We start from the raw sequence: 26,138 nt of genomic DNA, 5'->3' as shown, positions 1-26,138 counted from the left end.
CCTCCCTGTCAATTGAGGGAAATGGTTCATGAGAATATGGCATTATAGGGTGGTGGGGGTCTCTTTGTGCCTTTTCATTCAGCTCTGACTCTGGTTACGAAAGCCCCAAAAATCTAGCCAGCATCAGAATTCACCTCTCAGAGGAAGAACCCTCAGCATGGCATTCTCCAGTTTCAGAGGCAAAATGCCTGCAGGGATGCTCTCATATTTCATGAGTAAGGCGGGAGTTGGAGGAGTTAAGAGAGAATAACTGGCACAGACTAAGGTGTGACACAATGCTTACCAACTGGCAAGTTTTAGATAAAAATAGGACAACCTGACATCATCTGGAATACATTTGGCCTCAAAGAAAATGAGGTCTTAATACCGACTGTTTAATTCACTTCTGGCCTGGGAAAAGAACCCTCAGATCTAAAGGTGGTATAGGGGATCTCAGAAGCATTTCTCCTAATTCCTTTGGGGAAAGTGTCCGCTTGTCTTCCCAAGAGATCTGCAGGATTTTTCGTCGGCAATGCTGATGGGATCGTTTCTAGGATAAAAACGCTGACGTTAAATAGCGTTGTCTCTGAAAAATCCTGCAAACCTCTTGGAAGACAAGCGGACGAATGTCAGTGTGCTGGAAGAAGCAAAGACCATCAGCACTGAAGTGATGGTCCTCCGCCATCAACTCCGCTGGACCTGCCATGTTGTCTGGATGCCTGTCCACCATCTCCCAAAGCAGTTGCTCTACTCCAAACTCAAGAAAGAGAGAGAAACGTGCCAAGAGGAAGGTGCATCAAGCCAACCCCGACCGGGACCACCTTCCACCTGGAAACCAATACCCTCACTGTGGGAGAAGATGCAGATCAAGAATAGGGCTCCACTGTCACCTATGGACCCACCGCCAGTACACCAAATGATGATCTTGGAAGACAACCCTACTCGGACAATGAGGGATCGCCTAAGTGCTGTTGCTTGGTTTTCAACATTTTAGGGTACAATCTTGTACCTGCTTACTCTATACTCCTGGATTAAGTGGTGCCTTTTATTTATTATTTATTTACAGTCTTTATATACCACTTTTCTCACCCCTTTTGTGAGTAAATATTTGTTCGGCTGCATTACAAATCACTAACCATGGCATCTTCTGTACATTTTCTGCAAGTGAATCAGGACTCACATTACTCTATATCATGGGTCCTCAAACTAAGGCCCGGGGGCTGGATGCGGCCCTCCAAGGTCATTTACCCGGCTCTCGCTCAGGGTCAACCTAAGTCTGGAACGACTTAAAAGCACATAACAACAACAATCCTATCTCATCAGCCAAAAGCAGGCCCACATTTCCCATTGAAATACTAATAAGTTTATATTTGTTAACATGGTTCCTCATTTTAATTATTGTATTGTTTTTAAGTGTTTTTTACACTACAAATAAGATATGTGCAGCATGCATATGAATTCATGTTTTTTTCAAATTATAATCCGGCCCTCCAACAGTTTGAGGGACTGTGACCTGGCCCTCTGTTTAAAAAGTTTGTGGACCCCTGCTCTATATCATTCATTTGTGGAACATTTTGTGAATGATATAACTGACTATTCACATGCATTAAAATAAAGGAATATGCCTACCTGGCTCAGACATAGAACGAGGTTCTAAAGAAGAGAAAAAGAAACATCACCCAATTCAATATTTATTTCAATACACATTTGTCTTATAAGAAAATTATATATTAACTAGTTGTCTGTATATTGGAGGTGGGGAGTCATTTGGTCCTCCAGTGTTTTTGATTCTAATTCCCAGAAATATATGATTCACTGAATTTTGCTTACAATTATTGTATTTAATGTTTTAAAATGTGCTACGTGTACATTTTCCCTTTTCTCCAAAACCTCAAATTTATCATTCCTTGGTTCTGGATCTTTCAGTCCTATTCTGCCCAGCCTCTGGTTGAAAACATTTATGCTATTTCAGTCCGAGGCTTCAGGAGCCGCGGTGGCACAATGGGTTAAACCCTTGTGCTGACTGAACAGCTGATCTGAAGGTCGCTCATTTGAATCTGTGAGATGGGGTGAGTTCTCGTCTGTCAACTCCAGCTTCCCATGCGGGACATGATAGAAGCCTCCCGCAGGATGGTAAAGAACATCTAGGTGTCCCCTGGGCAATCTCCTTGCAGACGGCCAATTCTCTCACACCAGAAGCAACTTGCAATTTCTCAAGTCACTTCTGACATAAAAAAAAATCTATGGCTTATCAGAGATCAGGTGAATCTGTTCTACATTTTAAACTGATTTTTAAGGGAGCTATCTGGGGAGGAGTTATCTGAGGGCCTGAACTTAAGCATCTCGGATAATAATAAAATAATAATAATAAAACTTTATTTATACCCCGCTCCATCTCCCCCAGGGGGACTTGGTGCGGCTTACATGAAGCCACGCCCATCAATATAGTACATACATTATAAAACAAAAGCATAACAATACCTGAAAATAAAATACATAAAATGCAAAAAAAAATCAATATAATAAACAAAACAACAACAGTATAAAAACAAACAATTAAAAACAAAAGATTTCACTGGGCAGAGCCACATTCAAGGATAAGATTTTAAAACACTGGGAGGTAGGACAATGTAAAATTATCAGGACGAGGATCTGAAAAAGGGAGGATTTAATTGCACGAACCATAGATAAAGTGCTTCTAAGGACATTTTGTGCTGTTTGGTCAGGGAGTATCTAACATTCAATCACTGAAGGCACATTGGAATAGCCAGGTTTTCAGATTCCTCCTGAAGATCGCCAGCGTGGGGTCTTGCCTAATATTTCTGGAGAGTGAGTTCCAGAGCCGCGGGGGCCACCACAGAGAAGGCCCTCTCTCTCGTCCCCGCAAGTCGCACTTGAGATGTGCAGGTGGGAGCGAAAGAAGAGCCTCTCCGGACGATAGAAGAGATCATGTGGGTTCGTAGATGGTGGGCCTCAAACCGTTCAGGGATAGTGCCCATAAACTTTAGACTATCGCATAGAACAGGTTTACTGCTCCACAGATATGAAAGCCATGTGTCCATTCTGAACTTGCCATAACTTCCTGATGCATTGACCGAAATAAAAGTTCATAACATTCATCAAACATACTTTTTTGTAATATTCGGAAGTCCGGAGAATCTTCTATTAACGTGCCTTCTCGGTACCACTCAACCTTCGGAGAAGGTGCTCCCTTTACGCGGCATTCAAACACAACCAGCTGACCCTCAGAGGCAGATATGTTCTGTAGCATCTAACACAGAAACAGACCATACAGTCATATTAATATTTTTGGAATTAAAGCTGAGAACAATTGAGTTCAAAGTGTTGTTAATTTTTAAAATGTGCAAAGTACTCTATGTATGTAATTTATTTTATTTATTTATTTACCATATTTATATACCGCCTTTCTTAGCCCGAAGGCAACTCAAGGTGGTTTACAGTCAGCACAATTAGATACCCCCAACAACATAAAAAACAATTTTAAAACATTTAGCAAATAATATAAAAACCAATAAAAAACATAAATCCTCAGAGTCTCCTTACTAAAATCATTTTTCAATTCATGTTGTCCAGTTGTTCCATAGATCTATATTTGCCTGTTACACTGCATTTGCAAATGCTTGCTCAAAAAGCCAGGTTTAAACTTTTTTAATGAAATGATAGGAGGGAGGGGACTGATCTAATATCCCTAGGGAGGGCATTCCATAGCTGAGGTGCCACCACAGAGAAGGCCCTGTCTCTCGTCCCTGCCAGACGCATCTGTGAAGAAGGCGGGACTGAGAGCAGGGCCTCCCCAGATGATCTTAGAGTCCTAAATGGTCCACTGGCTGCCGTTTATTTTCCGAGCCCAATTCAAGGTGCAGGTGCTCACCTACAAAGCCCTGAACGGTTTGGGACCACCCTACCTGCGTGACCGCATCTCCATCTATGAACCCACACGCTCACTCCAGTCATCTGGGGAGGCCCTGCACGTGATCCCACCCACGTCGCAAGCGCGCTTGGTGGGGACACGGGACGGGGCCTTTTCTGTGGCGGCCCCCCGACTTTGGAACGCCCTTCCAAAAGATCTTCGACAGGCCCCTACTTTAGCAGCTTTCAGAAAGAACCTAAAAACTTGGCTGTTCCGATGTGCCTTCTCAGATTAGGAATCCCCCATCCCAAGTCCTAGAAGCACTTTAGTACAATTAATATTGCTGCACACCGCACTATTCTAATCCTACGTGCCTCCTGCCATTTCAGCACTTTTAACCCTGTACCCCATTGCTCTGGCCGGCCCAGTTTTTAAAGTGTCCTGATGTATTGTCACTGTTGTTATTATTCTGCTTAACTATTTTGATTTGCTTTGTTTATTGTTGTGTTATGTTTTTACTGTATTGTTCTGAGGCTTCGGCCATGTAAGCCGCATCGAGTCCCTCGGGAGATGCTAGCGGGGTACAAATAAAGTTAATAATAATAATAATAATAATAATAATAAGGAGAGATACGTTTGGATAGGTAAGCTGGGCCGGAACCTTAGGGCTTTATAGACTAAAGCCAGCACTTTGAATTGTGCCTGGTAGCAGACTGGCAGCCAGTGGAAATTGTTTACAAAGGAAACAATATGTAAGAACTTAGAACAGTGCATATGCGACACATTAAAAGACAAACATGTCTTACACTTTTAAATTAGATGCGCATTTTTCTACCAGTAGACCAACAAAAATAGCCATTTAACCAAAGAAATAGAATATTAAAATATAAAGTTTAAAACCATTGCGCGAAATTAACATTTATATTCGGCATTCCAATAGCACTCAAGATTGATACTATGTGTATTTCCTTGAAGAGAAGAGCATTCTTCATAAATCAATATGCTTCCTCTTCATCCTGGAAAGAAGTGACGAGCGGAGTGCCGCAGGGTTCCGTCCTGGGCCCGGTCCTGTTCAACATCTTTATTAATGACTTAGATGAAGGGCTAGAAGGCATGATCATCAAGTTTGCAGACGATACCAAATTGGGAGGGATAGCCAATACTCCAGAGGACAGGAGCAGAATTCAAAATGATCTTGACAGATTAGAGAGATGGGCCAAAACTAACAAAATGAAGTTCAACAGTGACAAATGCAAGATACTCCACTTTGGCAGAAAAAATGAAATGCAAAGATACAGAATGAGTGACACCTGGCTCGAGAGCAGTACGTGTGAAAAAGATCTTGGAGTCCTCGTGGACAACAAGTTAAACATGAGCCAACAATGTGATGTGGTGGCAAAAAAAGCCAATGGGATTTTGGCCTGCATCAATAGGAGCATAGTGTCTAGATCTAAGGAAGTAATGCTACCCATTCTCTATTCCGCTTTGGTTAGACCACATCTGGAATATTGTGTCCAATTCTGGGCACCACAATTCAAGAGAGATATTGACAAGCTGGAATGTGTCCAGAGGAAGGCGACTAAAATGATCAAGGGTCTGGAGAACAAGCCCTATGAGGAGCGGCTTAGGGAACTGGGCATGTTTAGCCTGAAGAAGAGAAGGCTGAGAGGAGATATGATAGCCATGTATAAATATGTGAGAGGAAGCCACAGGGAGGAGGGAGCAAGCTTGTTTTCTGCTTCCTTGGAGACTAGGACACGGAACAATGGCTTCAAACTACAAGAGAGGAGATTCCATCTGAACATTAGGAAGAACTTCCTGACTGTGAGAGCCGTTCAGCAGTGGAACTCTCTGCCCCGGAGTGTGGTGGAGGCTCCTTCTTTGGAAGCTTTTAAGCAGAGGCTGGATGGCCATTTGTCAGGGGTGATTTGAATGCAATATTCCTGCTTCTTGGCAGGGGGTTGGACTGGATGGCCCATGAGGTCTCTTCCAACTCTTTGATTCTATGATTCTATGATTAATAATTCATTTCTCTGACCAATACTACTTGGACAAGGATCTCTTCTGATTTTTTAAAAAAGCTTTATTGGATTAGGTTTAGAGCATGTGCACATTTTTGTACTGGTTGGGCCTCCCTTATCTGGATATCCAAAGTCTAAAATATCTCCCAACCTGAAACGGCTACGAAGGTGTGTGTCAAATAACCTCATTAGCTACTGCCTGTATACAACCAAAAGAGAATAAAAAGATTCATGGGACTGAGGGTGGGGGAATTTTCCTTTCCCTGACTACTTTGCAAAAAGGACGAAAAGTATGCTGACAAGTGGGGAAGCACCTGGATCTATTTTTTAATGGGGACTTGTGTACATGGAGTCCTCCCCCTTTCCCCATCCTTCATTCTCTCTCTCTCTCTCTCTCTCTCTCTCTCTGTGCGTGTACACACACACAAACACACACATAGAGAAATAGTGGTATTCCAAAATCTGGGGGGAAATAAAAAACCTGAAAAACATCTGACACCAAACATTTTGAACAAGAGAATATCAATGTATATTAAAGCCAAGAGATGCCTTTGAATGACACTATTCTGGATCCACTGTTCGCTACTCAAGGCATTGCAAAGAAGCATGCTCAAACATATACTGATTTGTTCTGAACAAGTAACCTTAAAACTACAAGTTTAAAAATATAATCCCTGATAACTTTAAGAGAGACACTTTATCAAAAATAAAGTATAGCTAGTATCCCATTGTTTCTCATATTTAAAGGATAATATAAATAAATTACCTTGGTGAACACAGGAGCAGCTATTATGGGTCTTCCATCCAATCCTTGTAAATAATTAGTGGGGCTTTGACACTGGAAGTTAGAAAACAAACACTGAAATACATATATGTGATTGGTATCAGGCAAGAGCAACAAAATTAAAACTCTCGTATTTTCACAGCTGAAAGCAAGCACTGAGGATGACATTCAAACAAAGTCCAGAAAATACAGGCCAGCAGTATATTTATCTCTCTTACATGGACAGGTATTGACACAGGATGTATCATTGACGGTTGTGGTTTGGGTGGTTCTTGTTGGGTGACTATGGTATCAGCAGGAGGTGGTGGCACATCTGAAGAGACCTTTGTGTGGGTTTGATATCTGGGATTAGATAAGAGAAAGTACATTTACAAAGGAAACAATAATGCCTGCAGATGAGTTATCCAAAATCAAAATTCTAAAATCCATACTACTGTAGAACAACATCTTCGCAAGGCTAACCAAACAACTATCCATGCTTTTATGTTTATTTATTTATTTCACTTACTTATACCCCGCCCTTCTTACCCCCGGGGGGGACTCAGGGCGGCTTACAGAGGAGGCACAATTAGATGCCCAAATCAATTGACAAGCAATACAGATACAAAACAAAACAATTCAACAGTTAAATTAAAACATAATACATAATAAAATAATAAAACAATCTCATGCTCAGGATTCATATATCCATTCCATTCCATTTGTCCTTGTCTATCGTTAGATCCTTAAGTTAGTTGTCAGAATGACCAAAGGCTTGGTCCCACACCCAGGTCTTCAGTTTTTTCCTAAACGCCAGAAGGGAAGTCGCCGATCTAATCTCCCCGGGGAGTGAGTTCCACAGGTGGGGGGCCACCACTGAGAAGGCCCTGCTCCTCGTCCCCGCCAGCCTCACTTGTGACAGTGGCAGGGTCGAGAGCAGGGCCTCCCCAGAAGATCTTAAACTTCGAGATGGGATGTAGAGGGAGATCCGTTCAGACAAATACACTGGGCCGGAACCGTATAGGGTTTTGTAGGTCAAAACCAGCACTTTGAATTGTGCTCGGAATTGGATCGGCAGCCAGTGGAGCTGACGCAACAGGGGGGTGGTATGCTCCCTGTACGCCGCTCCAGTGAGCAATCTGGCTGCTTCTCGCTGGACTAGTTGAAGTTTCCGAGCAGTCTTCAAAGGCAACCCCACGTAGAGTGCATTGCAGTAATCCAACCGGGATGTAACAAGAGCGTGGACCACCGTGGCCAGATCTGACTTCCCAAGGTACGGGCACAACTGGCGCACAGTTCTCCAGAACTCTTCACTAAGTAAGATGGTTAACAAAGCAAAATCATGGAGCCTGCATGTGATGGCACGCCGGGGTAAAAGGAAAACTATGTATCTGGCTATTCCCAGTGGCTATCAGTATAACCTCTGATGAACTTCAATTCTTTAAAAATAAAGACTCTTGAGACAGGATTAAAGTTAACCAAATAAGTTTGCTGGAAACAAAAGCCAAAGTTAACTTCAGTCAGGGTTCTTGAAAGGCGAATCAAAATAAAGTATTACAAAGACAAAGCTTGATGATTGAACTTGGTAATAAACACTTGACTATACACTGGTAATAAACACTTGACTATATTCATAAAATATGAGGTAAAATACTTGACTATAATTATGGTAAGTCACTTGGTAAAATACTTGGCTATTGAAAGTAAAATACTAGACTTTATTATAGGTAAATACTTGGCTATATTGGCAACAGCAAGGTACTTGGCTATTGATACAATACAGAACTAAAATGGTAAAGTACAAATCTATAATAACTAAATGGGTTTTTTTGTTGTGTCAGGAACGACTTGAGAAACTGCAAGTCGCTTCTGGTGTGAAAGAATTGGCCGTCTGCAAGGACGTTGCCCAGGGGACGCCCAAATGTTTGATGTTTTATCATCCTTGTGGGAAGCTTCTCTCATGTCCCCGCATGAGGAGCTGGAGCCGATAGAGGGAGCTCATCCACGCTCTCCCCGGATTCGAACCTGCGACCTGTCATTCTTCAGTCCTGCGGGCACAGGGGTTTAACCCACTGCGCCACCGGGGGCTCCTAACGAAATGGTAAAGTTACAAGCTATATTGGCTATGTGGTATATATGTGCTATAGAATGCCTGTTTGGATTGCCAAGGAACCCAGACAATTTCTGGCCTCCTCTTGGCACAGAAAAATAAGGAGGGAAAAGCCTTCCAGACAAGTTCTGAGGCAAAAGGGCTAAACCAACTGAGCCAGGCCTCTAGGGGGTTTTAAGTACCACCCCTAAAACTAAGCATAAATGGAAAAGTCCACACCAAAGGGAGAACAAAACAGGGAAATGAAACAGAGGAGGGAAAAAAAGCTAGGCTAAGACATCACACTGCAAGATATTAATATTACTGCTAAGATGAATAGAGCAGCTGTATTGGGGTATAAACTGAAACAAGGCCACAATGCTAGAGTTATTCATCCCTTTCATTCTTTGTCATTCTTTAGCTGAAATTGAAACCAGGCCATACAAGCTGCTTTTTTTCCTATTAGGGAATCCACATAGCCACATATACATTTTCTGCCAGGAACAAATGACAAAGAACAGCTACAGGTGGGGTGATTTTAATTTAGAAAATCAGACTGCATGCTGCGGCCCTCCTGAATGAATTCATCCTTTTCATTGCTGCTGTTTTCAAAATCAATTTTAAAAAAAGAAATGCAAAAGGATAAGACATTTGTTCATGCAGGTTTCGTGTCTTTTACAGGCACCCAGCTATCTATACAACACTCACTGAGCCATTTCTTCTTTGCTGCTGTCAGGTTCAGATTCAGAAGATGAGGCTCCTGTGGAAAATCAAAGTTCATTTCATTTTTGGTGCCATATTTATCAAATGTACCTCAGAGCAATGCAGACCCTTATGTTGTCACATTTTTCTGGATCACAATTTCTTTGCAGAATAAATGTCTAGTTAAAACTACAGTAATTTGTTGTAGGAGTGGATCCTGAAATCTTTCCTAGAGGCAGGGCATTTTTTTTTATCATAATATGATTTTGAATAAACATTAGGAAAAACTTCATGATCACAAGATCAATTTGACAATGGGATCTATTACCTTGTATCTTTTTTTTTGAAGATTTTTAAACAGACATTAGATGGGAACACTTTAGCAGTGGATTCATCTACTAGCAGGGGGTGGACTAGATTATCCTTGAGCTCCTTTCCAACTGTATTATTCTATAATATTGCTATGAAAGTACCATTCTTCCCAACAGCAAATGAACAGTAACAGTACCACTCTATTCTGCTTTGGTCAGATCTCTGAAAATACAGTGTCCAGTTTTGGGCAACACAATCGAAGAAGGATATTGATAAACTGGAATGTGTCCAGAGAAGAGCAACCAAAATGATAAGCCAAACCCTATGAGGATTGGCTTAGGGAGCCAGATATATTCAGCCTGGAGAGAGAAAAAATACAGTGGAGACATGATAGCCATGTTTAAATATCTGAAATTATATCATACTAAAGAGGAGTCAACCGTATTTTCTGCTTCTCTTGGGACACAGACCAATGGATTCAAATTGCAGGAAAAAAGAAATCACCTAAATATTAGAAATAACTTCATGATGGTAACAGTTGTTTGGCCATGAAATATGTTACCTTTGAGTTTGGGAGAGTCTTCTTTTTTTGAAGTTATTAAACAGAGGTTGGATGGCCATCTGTTGAGAGGGCCTTGATTGGGTATTCCTGCATGGCAAGGTGTTGGACTGGATGTCCTTTATGGTCTCTTCCAACTCTTAGATGTACTGAAATGGGAATGCTTCAATGTTTCTAAGTACGGTTTCTAAGAATATATCACTCCTGTTGAATTGCTAAACCCAGAGCATGACATTTCCCTTTTAAGAGGAATGAAGTTAATGGCATGCTGAAGCCATCCATAACTCAGCAATGGCAGATTGAGGCTGTTTTTCTTCCTTATAAACCAGTATGTAAAACATTTTTACTGATTAAAAGGTTCATAAAATAAAACTGCTTCAGGTATGAAGGAAAAGGGTTTGTGTGATAACCTTAAAGTCAATATAAAAAAGGTATGGATATTTATTGTTGTGCTGAAATAAATTAATAAAACCTTTTCCTAGTCTGTTTGAAATAAATAAAACAAAAACAAACAAAAAAAACCCACTTGGATTGACCCTATAAATTGTGAATATAGCTAACTATGCATATACGGGGGGGGGGGGGGGGGGAGTATTTAGTCAGATACCAATTGTACAAGTTCTCCCACTTAAAAAGATGACAGAGACCTGTAATTTACATCACAGGTAGACCACAACTATGAGAGACAACATGAGAAAACACATCCAGAAAATCAGTGTCTGATTTTTAATATCTCTTCCAAATCATTCTCTCTCTTGGACAACAGGTATTTCCTCTTCACCCTGGAATTCCCTAAGAGTTGCACATCTCATGATTTCAATAGAAAAAAAATCCAAATGCTTGAATTTATTAAACAGGGAACAGAATTGAAGTTCAACTCTTAGATTATTGGTTTCCCTTTGAATCAACTATGCAGAAAAGCTATCTAAATTCAGTTCCCTGGACAATTTTCTACTCATTAACACTTATTATTCTAAAAGAGGCTTCCATTCTTACCCTCTACAAAAATCTCTGCAGAAGTGGAATCTGTCCCATAGATGTTAGAAGCAAAGCAGGAGTAACGCCCTGTGTCTTCTTCAAAAGCCTCAACTATTGTCAGTGAATGCAAGTCTCCTGACTGGACGATTTGAATATCTGGTGAGTTTTCAAGTTCCTTTCCTTCACAGTACCACCTGAAAAGGAAAAGTATTGTTGGTCACCACAAGAATTGCCTCACAGATGAATTACCAGACAGAATGCAACTACTAAAAAACAGCTACATGAACAAACCAGGCAGAAACATTCATTAGACAAATGAAACTGAGAGGAAAAAGATGAGGCTTTGTTTTTAGTTGCAGATAGTAATGGGTCCTATTTGGTTATCTGAAAAACTGTGAAACAGATGATAAAGTCAGCATGGTGCAATGTTTAGAGCATTGGATTAGAACCACAGAGACGCAAGTTTAGTTCACATTCGGCCATGAAGCTCAGTGGTTCACTTTAGTTTATAGCTCAGATAAAACTTCCATTCAGGGTTGTTGCGAGGATCAGATATTGGGATATCAAAGCTTTCTGGCAAAAAGATAGGTTCAATTGTCCTAAATGTAGAAACAGATGCATATAGGTGAAAATATGTGCATCAGTTTCTCACACTTAAAAAAATGTTATTTTAATTTGTACTCAGGCCCGCTTTTTCTGCACATATAAATTAGATTGAGAAAATAGTTTAAAAACTTTTAGTTAACCTATTAAAATTAAACTAACTTATAAAAGTTGTTTTTATTAACTAGTTAAAGTGCACAATAATGAAGTTGCTCTTTTTAAAGGGCAACTACATATTCAGTTGTAGCATATATACTCATGAATAAGTCAATCTCATATATAAGTTGATGGCGGAGCCCCTGGTGGTGCAGTGGGTTCGAATCTGGGGAGAGGCAGATGAGCCCCCTCTATCAGCTCCAGCTCCTCATGCAGGGACATGAGAGAAGCCTCCCACAAGGATGATAAAAGCATCAAAAAAATCATCCGGGCGTCCCCTGGGCAATGTCCTTGCAGATGGCCAATTTTCTCACACAAGAAGTGACTTGCAGCTTCTCAAATCACTCCTGACACGACAAAAAAAAAGTTGATGGCAGATTTTGGGGTCAAAATTATGAATTTTGATATGACTCATGGATAAGTTGGGTTTTTTTTTTAACTAAAACTTCTGGACGTATATATGAGTATATACAGTATACTCCTTTTGTCAGAATCCAGACGCCTTTAAAGAGCCAGACACAGAGATAAAGTCCAAACAAAGTTTATTAAGGCAACAAAAAGGACTCAGGGACACTTACTTCAGTGTCCCTGGCCAAAACAAAAGATTTCAAGCAGTTTGCAGTACTCCAGTGCCTACATTTATCTTTAGAACTCATTATCTGTTGATGAGCTGTCCTCCACCCTTTCCTCATCGCTATTAGCTGCTCTAGCCTCCACAGCTGATCGCCAACGCCCCTCTCGCCAGCTTTTCCATCTCTTATCAAGACTTAGGTCTCCCCATGTATCACCAGATTGCCAGTCCCCAGAAAACCCTTCAAAAGTATCGCTGGACGTAGGTTGTGTACACACATCTCTAACTTCTTGCACATGAGTCCAATTCAACCCACCATCCTCCTCGTCACTACTCCCAGACCCATCACTCCCAGTGAAACCCATAAAATCTTCTTCTTCAGTTGGAGCAGTAAGTATATCACAGATCCGTTTCCTCTGATGCTCTTCATCAGACTCCTGCTCCCGAGTAATCCGTTTTACACCCCTGCTTTCATCTCCTTCCTCCTCCATTTCTCCTTCTGAGAAACCCTCAAATGAGTCATTGTCTGTAGGAGACATGCGTATCTCCCTTACTCTCTTTCTTTGTTGCTCCTCATCCAAACTTTGAGCGCCTCTCTTCTCTCCTCTACTACTCCTATTATCAGTGGTAATGTTACTAGGAGACTCAACTACAACACCTTTGGTTAGTGAATATTTCCAATTTAAGAACAAACCTACAGAACCTATCTTGTTCATAACTTGAGGACTGCCTGTATTTTCATTATCCAATCTTCTTGCATCAGTATATTTGGTTCTTTCTATCTTTGGGCATAGATGACTCTTGCTGCTATAATAACTTATAATAGTAATCTTTCACATTTCTTTTCTAATTGGTCATCTAGCATCCTCAACAAATACTGTTTAAGTTTCATTGCAATTTTAATGTTTACAATACTTTCTAGCATCATGTATATCTGAGTCCCATACTTCGGGGCCTTTTTACAAGACCACCACATATGGCAAAATTTCCCAACATTTCTTTTTTTTTCACCTTTCAAACAGTTACTGGATCTACTTATATATATTTTAGAAAGCCCCTCTGGTGTTAGATATCACCTATGCAACATCTTATAAAATTATATTTCAAATCATTACATAAAGTGAATTCCATACTCATTGTCCAAACCTTCTCTGATTGTTCCAGTTTTATTTGTCTGCTTATGTTTTGTACCCATTTGACCATACAATCCTCCACTTGTTCTTCTTCCATTTCATATGTGAACAGCAGTTTATAGTGTTTAACAAATGCAAATGCACCCGGGTTAAATGGCTGTCTGGAACCATCCTAAATATAGTAATCTTTTATTTCTCAGAGTTATCCATTCCTTCAACCATATCAAACAACAAGTGTGAAAATATATTTCAAAATTTGGGAGGCCCGTTCTTCCTCTTTTTTCTTATTGTCCTGCAATACTTTGAATCTCATCCTGGGTTTCTTTCTTTGTCAGAGAAATGTTGATAGGTCTTTTAGCCACTGCTTAAATGGGATAGAACTGATGTGCTATGATTGACATTGCCTGCCTCTTCCTTCAACCATCATAATTTTCAAATTGTACCATGACTTATGAATCTGATGTAATTTCTATTTTGAATCAAATATTTATTTCCTTGGTTGTCCTTTTGAAATGCTTATTTACTCATTGACTTCTAGTGGGTTGAAGCTTTACAATCCAGTACATCTCTACTCCAAAGGAAGTTGCATTGATTTCATTGGAGTTTATTCCAAGGGAAGCTTACAGGGCAGGGAAATTTCTTAGTGGTCTTAGTGATAGTTGTATGTAAGAAAGGAATGAGCAGGAAAACCCAGCTATCCTTATCCATAGCAAATTGGAGCAATCCATATGTTCTCCAACTGGAAGATGACCTTCAAGAAAGAGTAGTCTAGGAACACATGAACTGTTCTGTAAGACTGAATTACAGCATTAAAAAAATCCACTGAAGGTCTATGACCCAAATAATTCCCAGGAAACATGGCTCCAAGTTCAGCTCAGCTCACTAGGGCCTTTTATATCAAAAATCACGGGCAGCTATGGGCAAGGAATTAGGGACTGCACAGTGGCAGAGAGTATGCCAGCCAGGAGCCCATTACATGGGTAGAGTTTAGCTTTTTCCACACCTCAATGCACACACAAATAAAACACAAACAACCTCTTCCCAATTAGTCATACATACACATGTACAAACTACAGACATGCAGAGATAAATGGCTGCCATTGTTGTTGTCCTCCCCACTTTTCCTTTCTCTATCTCCCCCCTTCCCTCTCTCTTGCCCCCATAACCTCATCCTCCTCCATCATAGAATGCTAGGGCTTATCCTAGCATTCTGTGATGGAGGAGGAGGAGATTATGAATCCTTAGACTAGAGGCTGCAACCTCTGTCCCTTGCAGATTGTGCTCCTCCACTCCCAACTACCCAGTTGATTGACAGTGGGAACTGTAAAAGAGTATACAGATGGGTTATATTCCTCTAAGCCACATGTCTCACATGCGAGGCCCAGGTTATACAGTCTTACAATGATATTCTGTCCTTTGAAGGCAACCATAAGGCTGATGTGTTCCTTGGTGGAAATGAGTTTAACACTATTGATGTAAGATAATAGGAGATGTAATGGGATGATTTCATAATTGTATGATCTGTCTCTGGAAGGAAAAAGCAGCTGCAGAATGGAGAGGAAGGTATGGCTACAGGAACCACATGGAATGTGGTTTTCTGTATGCATAGGCAAAGGCTATAGCACCTCCACTCTGGATTGTAATTATAAAGAGTATTCCAGCCAATTATGTGCTAGAGAATCTGGCAATAACTCTCTTTCAAGACATGGAAAAGATCAGTCTTCCAAAACTACAATTCTCATGAGCCCTTGCCCAGAATGCTAGCTGGGGGATACTGAAAGACATAGCATCACCATCACCACCACCATCACTGTCACCATCTCCATCACCTTCTTGTCTTATCACTGCTCATCTGCATGTAAACTATAGCTGAGCTCATGATGTTAGATCAGAGTTGCCCAAGAGGAAGTAGTCAAACTTCATTGCAGTTAGGAATGCCTTAGGTCCTAAGTTTCCAGACCAAAACCTGAGATCTGAGGTGGCTCCAGCTGATGTCATCAGGGATCTCTTTACATGGGGAAAAATAGCCCCATTTGCCACTTTTATTCATGGCTTGGACAGAGCCTACTGAGCATCATCAGACAAAATGGAGGGGAAGCGCCAGATGGCATTTCCTCCTTCACCATGGGGAAGAAAGTGTGTTTTGGATAGCTCCGATGGAGCTACCAGCACTTTTCTCCCCTTTTCCCCATATGAAGGGACAAACACACGTTGCCACCTCTTTCCCCATCTGATGGGTACAGGGTGCCAACGTGCCCTGTTCGATCCCCGCCATGCGACTGCCAGTGCAACGGTATGGCCTGCATGGGCCATGTGAAAAGGTTATGTATTAAGTCCCAACCACATTTTCATGGCTTCTTATTCAAATACACAATATTTTCCTGTTTGGAAATTAAGGCTGACATTCTAGGTAAAGTATATGTTTCCATATCAAGATAAAATGGAAGGCTTTTAGTCCTTCTCACCAAATAAGTTTGGTGGGCTAGTGAACATTTAAAGTGACCTACTTTCTTCTAGCTAGAAGTTGGAGGCAGAGTTGAGTAGAAATAAGCCCTGGTGCCAAAATGACTGGGAGAGGAGGAGAGAACTGAGGAGTATTGTCTAATACAGATTATTATCCCTTATCCATAATGCTTGAGACCCAAAATGTTTTGAATTTAAGATTTTTTTTTAATTTTGGAAAACCTGAATTTGCATATTTGTATCTAATGAGATACCTTGGAAATGGTGGCTGAGATTAAATATAAAATTCATTTATGTTTCATATGCATATAGGTTGAAGGTAATTTTAAACCGCATTGAGTCGCCTGTTAAGGGCTGAAAAATGCAGTATAGAAATAAAGCAAATAAATAAATAATATTTTAAAATAATTATGTCTGTTGAAACCATCAGAAAGCAAAGGTGGCACTATCTAGGCTACTCATGTGCACTGTTTTGGAATTTTGGATAATAGATGCCATAGTACAGAGTTCAAAAAAGATGGGTAGCATAGAGAAAGCAGATAAAAGTGAGATTTTTTTCCTCTGTCAGGGAGTGTAGGCTCAGGTCAACTCAGTGGCAGTAGTTTATGACTGAACCCAGAGCAAATACTTTGTCTGACAGCACATTCGTTTATGAGATTACTATTGCCTACTGTACACCTGTGATCTGAGCCAGGAACTGAGCCAGCATTATCACCAATGCAGGCTGTTGCTTTTACATAGACTATGAATTGATGCCATCTCCACAAGATGTAGAGATGACCATGTTCATAAATACATGGTTATCTCTACATAGCTATTATCCACAAAGAGAATTATGATGCTTTGTGTTTCAGGAACATTATGCCACATAACACCAGTTTGTACACTTATATAGTAGTGAGGAGAATGCCCACTACTATATAAGTACATATAGGATTATTGCTCTTATGCACTTCTTCTAGGCTTCAAGAGCAATACTGTTGATGTTAGACCTGTGATTTTCTTTTCTTTTTTGAGTATGACTCCCAAAATCCTCCAGTAAGGATTTTAGCTGATTTAGCTGTCAATTACCCTTGACCCTCCACATTTTTGGGTTTCACTCTTGCAGATTTGATTAATTTATTCTTTCCAGGATTTTTAGGTCTTCCATGGGGACATGAGAGAAGCCTCCCACAAGGATGATAAAAAAACATCAAATCATCCAGGTGTCCCCTGGGCAATGTTCTTGCAGATGGCCAATTCTCTCACACCAGGAGCGACTTGCAGTTTCTCAAGTTGCTCCTGACACAACAACAACAACAACAACAACAAAAAGGTCTTCCAAATTAACTATGGTTAACTTCTACTCTGGAACACCTAAAGATTTCTAGACAGAAAATATCTGTGGGTCCTCCAGTTCAATTGTAAGGTCCACTTCCACCAGAAGTTGAACACAGAGTTGCACTAGAGGACATAGAAAGATGTTCCCTCAGGTAAAAAAAAAGTTTTTTTTAATACAAATTTCCCCATTTTCCTATGTTCCTAACAGTAGATGCAGTTTTACTACACAGGAGTTTACAGTCTTTAACATTTAGCTGAAGTATCAATATTATTTGCTCTTAAAATGGCATTGCTCCTACACATTGTTCTGACTGTGTCACTGGGCATGGCAAATGCCAAGTCTAATTGCTGACTTTACTTTGATATCCTTCTTCCTGAACAGTGAAATGATATTAGAATCAGGAAAAGAGAGTAAGAACTCTACCAATCATCCAGAGTGTAGTTTAAAGCAAAATCCATTGTTATTCTGTGATTAGATATTAGCTTTGAGGGAAAAGGAAAGGAAAACATAATCAAAGAGCTGTGGTGTTACTTTAATACAGGTTGATATGGTTGATATGGTCGAAGGAGCTCCCCAACAACCCGGAACAACTCCAATGGTCTATTTGCTGCAGACGCTATGCGAGCAGTCGAGAATGTTTTCCTGGTTGCTCAGAAAGCTGCGGAATAAGCCCTAATAGTGGCTTTAGGCCGTGCTTGGTCAGATACACCCTGAGATTTCCTCCAGATGCCCTCTAGACCCCTCATCACAGCCAGCTCCTCAGTGAACCAGGGAGTCGGTGTGGTTCTGTGCAACGAGAGGGGACGTTCGGGAACGATCGTGTCAATTGCCCTAGACATCTCATTATTATAGCGATCAACAAGGGCGTCGACAGGATCGCCAGTCTCCAGGACAGGAAGATCCCCAAGAGACCTCAGGAATCCTTCTGGATCCATCAGTCTCCTGGGGCAGACCATCTTAATGGGTCCACCACCCCTGCGGAGGTTAGCGGGTACGGTTAATCTTAAACTTATCAGATGATGGTCAGACCATGACAATGGAAGGATGTTTTGCTCTTCCACTCTGACTGTCCCACTGTCCACAAGAAAAACAAGGTCCAACATGTGTCCCGCTTGATGTGTGGGGCCAGATATTACTTGAGTCAGCCCCATGGTCGTCATGGCAACCATGAAATCCTGAGCCTCATCTGACAATGTGGTCTCGGCATGAATGTTAAAGTCTCCCAAAACTAAAAGTTGTTGGGAGGCCAAGGCCAAATTTGAGACCACGTCTGCTAGCTCAGACAGGGAAACTGCCGGGTCGCGGGGTGGACGGTACACCATGAGGATCCCCAGGCTGTCTCGGGTTCCCAATTTCAAGTAGACACACTTGAACCTTGAAGATTGCGGAATGGTGCATCTGGTCAGGGCGATGGACTGCCGAAAGATCACCGCAACCCCACCTCCCCGCCCCCCGGACCTAGCCTGCTGATGCACACCGAAACCTGGTGGGCACAGCTGTGTAGAGAGGGAATTCAAGAACATCTCTCTTTCTTCTGAGGTTGGAAATCTGGATCCAGTTTTAGAGGAAGAGGTGTATCTTAGATTCTGTGGTGTTTTCCTATGGACTGTAAGATTATAGTTGAAAATCTGGATTCTTAAACAAAACAAATTGATTTCTCTTATTAACATGCATGTTATCAGAGAGTGTTCTCATAGTATGTGTATGACACATAGCCTGTTTATAGAGCTTCAAATTCCCTTGACTGGGATAGCAGAATGCCAAACCACAGTAATATGAATCTAAGAGAGGTGAGCTAAGTTGATAGGAAAAAATGCAGGCACCTCTCAGCAGAGATGACAAATATGGGTCACTTGTGACCAATGGAGGAAATACATAAATCCCTAAGACTGGCCTTACTAGGTTACACGTTCATGCTGTATTCTATCCCATTGGGCCAGCTCTGATGTCATACATTGCATTCATGGAAAGCTTTCTGAAAATGATTCTTATGTGGAAAATTGCTTCAGTCAAACATCATTCATGTAACTAGCTCAGGGCTACTTACTGTGAACTGAGACAAGGTCCTAAAACTGAACAATTTTCATTTATAGGATGAATAGGATTGAGGGGAACATTTTCACATGATATCTTGAAGCGAAAGCCTGAAATTTGATAAACGTTGACAAATGTATTTATATGCTATGTTGATTTTGTGACACATAAAATAAACTTCTAGTGCTACCAATCAAATGGTATGTCTTTTCCTTTTTAACCAGTTTGGTACCAAATAAGACTGAAGAAATTGTGGGAAAATAAAAGAGTATTGGTAACAAATGAAAAGCTATAATGTTTAGACCCTGTGGATTTTTTTTAATGAGGCAGATCAGTTGCAGAAGGAATGCCTTGACTGGAAACACCCACAATCAGTGGTAAAGGAAGGAAGTCACCATGGCAGTCCCCTCAGGTGTCTCCTCAGAGGAGCTAGAAATGGAAGCTGCTGTAGTAGCCCATATCAACAAACATGTCTGCATAGTTTTCATATCCACAGGAAAAGGTCTTTTGTCAACTATCCTTTCCAGATCAAGCTATCCCAATGTTTTCGCATTACAATAGGAATGTGAAATTTTTGGAAGGAAATCTGCTCCCTGCTCTTCTCCCAGCTATTCTGAGGATTGAAGCTAAATTCAGAGAGGACAGAGAAGACAAAGGCGGTAATTGTTGATGATGTAATACTCTCTGCTACACATAAAATATCTTGCTGCTCCAATTTGGTCAGCCCTTATTCAACTACACTGTCTGTAACTTAATCTTACCCTCTAGCACAGGGGTTCTCAAACCCTTTCAGCCATGGAGCCTTTTTTCAAGGAAAGGTTTCTTGTGGGGTCCCAAGAAATCATATTCTATTATATTAGAATATATTATATTTTAAGTAATGTATATACATCAGGCATGGGTAAATGTTGGACACAGGTGCTGCATTGCATTTTAAAATTTGACAGACAGCCTGGGCAAAGGGAAATGGGTCTGGGTGGCATGGGGCAAAGGAAAAAGATTGTGGGCAGCATGGGGGCAAAGGGAAAGGGATCTGGGCAGAGTGGGGGCAAAGGGAGAGGGATCTGGATGGTGTGGGGTGAAGGGAAAAGGGTCTGAGTGACACGCTGCCCTTCCAGGGCTTAACCCTTTCCACGCCACCGAAGTGCATCCTCCATGCGACCTGCAGCTTCCCCACCATGCGCCTTTAAGTGTCTCACCATCTTCCCAAATACCTGGGAGTCACTCTGGACCGTGCTCTTACCTACAAGAAACATTGCCTGAACATCAAGCAAAAAGTGGGTGCTAGAAACAATATCATACGAAAGCTGACTGGCACAACCTGGGGATCACAACCAGATACAGTGAAGACATCTGCCCTTGCGCTGTGCTACTCCGCTGCTGAGTATGCATGCCCAGTGTGGAACACATCTCACCACACTAAAACAGTGGATGTGGCTCTTAATGAGACATGCCGCATTTTCACGGGGTGTCTGCACCCTACACCCCTGGAGAAATTACACTGTCTAGCCGGTATCGCACCACCTGACATCCGCCGGGAAGTGGCAGCCAATAGTGAAAGGACTAAGGCAGAGACATCCCCAGCTCATCCCCTGTTTGGGTATCAGCCAGCACGTCAACGACTTAAATCCAGACATAGTTTTCTAAGATCTACAGAGACACTCGCTGGAACACTTCAGCAAGCGAGAGTCCAAAAGTGGCAGGCTCAAACCCAGAACCGCAACCAATGGCTGATACCAAATGAGAGACTCCCCTCTGGGCACACAGAGGACTGGGCAACTTGGAAGGCGCTGAACAGACTGCGCTCTGGCACCACAAGATGCAGAGCCAACCTTCAGAAATGGGGCTACAAAGTGGAATCCTTGACATGTGAGTGCGGAGAGGAGCAAACCACAGACCACCTGCTGCAATGCAACCTGAGCCCAGCCACATGCACAATGGAGGACATTCTTGCAGCAACACCAGAAGCACTCCAAGTGGCCAGATACTGGTCAAAGGACATTTAATCAACTACCAAACTCACACATTTTGTATTTTCTCTGTTTGTTTGCTTTGTTCTGTTAGAAATGTAATATAATTGACTGGCTGCCCTGACACGAGAAATAAATAAAATAAATAAATCTTCCCAAGGGTGCGTGCCTGTCTCCTGCCTGTGTCTCTCTTTTTCTGTCTGCTGCCTGTCCACCTTTCTCCTTCCTTCCATCTTTTTTCTGTCTCCGCCCACCTTCTCTTTCTCTTTCTTTCAGTCTCCCCATGGTGAGAGGGTGCTTTCAGCAACGGGGACTTCCAGTCGGGCATATTTGGAGGGAGGAAAAGTGGGGAGGAGGCGGGAAGCGTGGAGCCCCTCAATTTGCTCTTTGGAGCCCTAAGGGCTCTGCAGAGCACCGCTTGAGAACTGCTGCTCTAGCAGATTAGAACTAAACAGAGAGGCTAAGTGAATGGATAAAGGGAAGAATACTCTGAAGGCACCAGATTCTATCTGATTTTGAAAGTTAATCAAAATCTAGAGAGATGGAAGAATTTGATGGATGGAAGAATTTGAATGAATACCAGAGATGGTAGACTATATTTCAGAGCAAGGAAATAGCAAAATCACCTCTGCATAATCTTTGCCTAAGAAAAGCCTAGGAAATTAGCACAAGTTAACAGGTAACTTGATGGCACATAGACACACACAACATACAGTAGATGAAGTCAGCACAATTGTAGTTAGTTGACAACCATCTCAAACCTGGAGCAAGGATTTATCTCATCTCAGAACTAATCTGGACCTTATTGCACAAGGCTCTAAAAAACGAGTTCTGGCATTGCAAACCTGTTTTACTTGAGACTGGAGTGTATCTAGATAACCACTGTTCTTCTCACACAAATCAATTCAAGCAGCCCCTTTAAAAAGCTTAAAATATTTTTAGTTTACTGCAACTGCTGGGATGTAACCACCTAACCTGTGCATTACCTCTGTTCATCCATGTCCCCCTTTTAACGTTTTCTTCAAAAGAACTGTGCAACCGCGAGAGTTCAAAATCTATTGAAACTAGGGCTTTCCAAGTACACAAGAACTGCCCTACAATTACCTAAAATATTAATAAAAATAAAGATATATTTTGCAATTCACAACTTTTCCTATTTTGTGGATTCTTCAAGGGGTGGTGGTGGTCTACTTTTGATTGGCAAATCTTGTTTAGCAATGCACAAGAATGCACGAGCTGAGAGTTTTGCAAGACAGTCTTGCAAACAAAAAGAAAAATATTAATTAAGAAGGGAAATTCTGATCAGTGCCTGGAATTATCTGTGAAGTTGCAACTTTACTTGAATTACTTTTTTTTTAAGAAAAAGGAAGTTAGTTGGATAAAAGAGTGAAATTATGGCTTTGCAGCCAGAGGTTCTCTTGGGCTGACCGTGAGACATGGAATGGCAAGTAGTTTGGGGATGTGGAAGCAAAGCAGTTCAGAGTGACATTCACAACATGCACAGAATCACGTTACTGTCCCAAACTCACTGCACAAGCACTTTTAGATTATTGCACCACCTGAAAACACTTTGAACACCAATTCCCATTTATTGAAAAACACTGCTTAGGTATTAGTTTACAACTGGTTTGGAGTGAATTTGGAACATTGTGCAATGATGAGTGCTTCTGTTCATGGCTAGGGAGTTTCAAACATGTGGTACTAGCCTCCTACCACACTGTCCTAACAAACTTTTCTAAGGTCATAGAAAGAAACAGGATAATAATTGGAAGCACCTGGCTTCCAGGGTAAACCCTGAGAACACCTCTGAGATTATTTGACTATAATCATTTATTCTTGTGTACATTTACAATTTCAGAAATAAAATAACATGTTTACCTGATTTCAGGTGTTGGAATTCCTACCACAATGCAATCCAACTGCACTTTGGTTCCTTCAAGGACCTCCCTGCTCTTCAGTTTTTGAGTAAAATGTGGTGGCTGGCCTAAAGGCTCGTCTGAATAAAAGGATGCCGTAGGTGATTCTGTAGTTAAACCTGAAATTTCTAATGCAGTTACAGCTTCCAAGTCTGCCTGCTGAAGGTTATCTGGCTGTTCAAGTGTGTGCTCAGTTTTATCTAAATCTTGAGTTACTGGAGCACAAGGCCTTTCTCTGTTTTCTGAGAGATTTGAAAAAGCACAACTGTTCTCTTGGGCAGCCTTATTTTTAGACTCGAGTTTGCTTTTGTAGTTTTTGCATGTCCTGGGTCTGATTCTTTTGGAATTGTGTGCTTTGAAAAGTGAAGACAGCTCCTCAATAAAATCAGCAGCCTTGTTCAGGAATTCCTTTTTGGACTCAGCCTCTGAACTGGATGTCTGCTTCTTTTGACTGCTGTCCAAAGTCGGTGAAGATGCAGGCTGGAATTGTGGTTTTTTGGAAACTGTATTTCCAGAGTTTTTCAACTCAGAGGGATAAAACACATGAACCTGTTCGTCTGGCTTGCTCTCAAGGGGATCTTGAGAGATGGCCTGTCTTGCCAGGTTCACACTTTGATCTAACTCTTCTTGGCTCAAAAAAGCAGAAAGATCGGGAAGGTCATCTTGTCCAGGCACCTCATCAGAAGTCCCAGAGGTATCGCCACAATGGAAAGAATGTGGAGATGGTTCCGATCTACTCCTTTCGCTATTCCCTTGATGGCTGTTTTCAGCTAGATAGCTCTCTCTCAGCAGTTGAGTTATGGAAGTGGAAGGTTCTGAAGTATTGTCTTGCATGCTGTTAACAGAGAGTACAAATAGGACCATAGCCTTGTCAATAGTAAGTCTGTTGCTGGTATTGAATTAAAAAGAAAACAGGGATATTCTACTCATACAAATGGCTTCTTTTAATATTAGGACTTTTACCCTATTTGGTAACCAACTGGTATGTGTGTGTGTTGGGGGGAGGGGTCAATGTGAGACTAGTTTGGAGACTTGGGAGAGCCATGGAACTTGGTTGGTTTTGAGCTGGTCACTTTCTCTCAGCCTTACATAGCTCAAGGGTTATTATGAGAATAAACCTTCTATGAACTGGAGCGAACTCTTAAGATCTTCCGGGAAGGCCCTCCTTTCACTCCCACCACCGACACAAGTACGGTTGTTGGGGACAAGAGAGAGGGCCTTTTCAGTGGTGGCCCCCCACCTCTGGAATGCCCTTCCAAGGGAAATAAGATAGGCCCCACCCCTCCTCTCCTTTCGTAAGACCTGGTGGTTTCAACAAGCCTTTGAGATTGACCAGTTCTAGTCCAGCCCAAACATTGTTGAATATGGCCTTGCACTCTTACCTATTATCCCGGTCATCCCTCTAATAATTTTATGCTTATGTTGTCTTGTTAATTTTATGTTGTGCTGTTTACTTTGTATGTTTCGGTGATGTACTTGGAAACCGCCCTGAGTCCCCCTCAGGGAGATAAAGTGGTATATAAATAAAATTATTATTATTATTATTATTATTATTATTATTATTATTATTATATTAAGTGGAAAGGAGAGGGCAGGAATTATATACAGTACCCAACAGGAGGAAAGATGTGCTATAAAACAACAAGAAGAAATTTAACAGTAGAATAATAATAATAATAATAATAATAATAATAATAATTGTTTTTGTGTGCCTTCAAGTTGTTTCTACTTTATGGCAACCTTATCATAGGGTTTTCCGTGGCTGTGATTATATGATAAATCTAAGGTAACTCAATGGGTATCCATGGCTAAGCATTGGAATCGAACACTAGTCTTCGGAGTAGTAGTTCAGTACACAACCCAGAACACCGTGCTGTTTCTTTACAATACATAATAGAGACAATATATATTGTTTTATAATCTAATTCTCTCTCTCTCTCTCTCTCTCTCTCTCTCTCTCTCTGTGTGTGTGTGTGTGTTTACCCATCCATCCATCCATCTATCTATTTGTTATTTCATTTTTGGAAGTCAGTTATAATCCCCCCAAACAGTGGTCTGGGATCTGAGAGTGTTAAGAGATTATAAGCTGCCTGCTCACAAGTGCCATAACAAAGTTGGTGCCATGAACTGCCTTATACTGATTCATCTTTCTAGTCCAAGTCCTGTTGACACATAGTGTAGCAGCTGTCAGGGCATCAGGCAAAGGTCATTCCCAGCCCTGCAGGCTAAGTTCCTTTTAATTAGTATTGCTGGACAGTGGCCCTTAACTTTTTTTGCATGCAAAGCATTACTACTATGCTATCACCCTTCCCCTCCCAAATCAAGAATTTCCGGCCACTAAACTATGGTTGTTCTTGGGGGGAAGGTGTCTGTTCCAATTTTGAGGAGTGTAGATGCTCCAACAACTCATACAGTTCTATACATTTACTTATTTACATGTTTATAAATGTAGTCAATCAAAGATGTAAATTAAAGCATGGATCATCGGTTTGTTTCATTTTGAATGCCACTTAATTCTCAATAGCTAAAATAATAAACAAGCTTTTTAACCATACTATGATGGTTAAACATGACAGTTAGTGGCATAATGAAATGAATTTTTAGAGTATTTGTTGGCTAGGTGAGCCAAGATGTGGATCTGATCTAATGTTGATTATGGAAATATAACTGAAAAAGCTGAGATAACACTATAACACT

General features: G+C 41.2%; 1 protein-coding gene across 2 annotated transcripts in view; it reads right to left on the bottom strand.

Moving 5' to 3' along the window:
- MYPN (myopalladin) overlaps window positions 1-26,138 on the bottom strand; it is a 79,234-nt gene that overhangs the window by 42,269 nt on the left and 10,827 nt on the right. For both annotated transcript variants that reach the window (XM_067465673.1, XM_060768913.2), the window contains exons 2-8: window positions 23,404-24,276; window positions 11,293-11,468; window positions 9,432-9,483; window positions 6,874-6,997; window positions 6,638-6,709; window positions 3,109-3,250; window positions 1,609-1,632 (exon numbers count right to left, since the gene is read on the bottom strand). In XM_067465673.1, the coding sequence (XP_067321774.1) occupies window positions 1,609-1,632; window positions 3,109-3,250; window positions 6,638-6,709; window positions 6,874-6,997; window positions 9,432-9,483; window positions 11,293-11,468; window positions 23,404-24,275 (1,462 nt within the window). In that variant the 5' untranslated portion in view covers window position 24,276. The remainder of the gene's footprint in view (window positions 1-1,608; window positions 1,633-3,108; window positions 3,251-6,637; window positions 6,710-6,873; window positions 6,998-9,431; window positions 9,484-11,292; window positions 11,469-23,403; window positions 24,277-26,138) is intronic.

Source organism: Anolis sagrei, chromosome 3, assembly GCF_037176765.1.
Source record: "Anolis sagrei isolate rAnoSag1 chromosome 3, rAnoSag1.mat, whole genome shotgun sequence".
Classification (NCBI taxonomy): Eukaryota; Metazoa; Chordata; class Lepidosauria; order Squamata; family Dactyloidae; genus Anolis; species Anolis sagrei.
The sequence above is the reverse complement of the archived record's forward strand: the minus strand, read 5'-3'. Positions and strand labels throughout refer to the sequence as shown.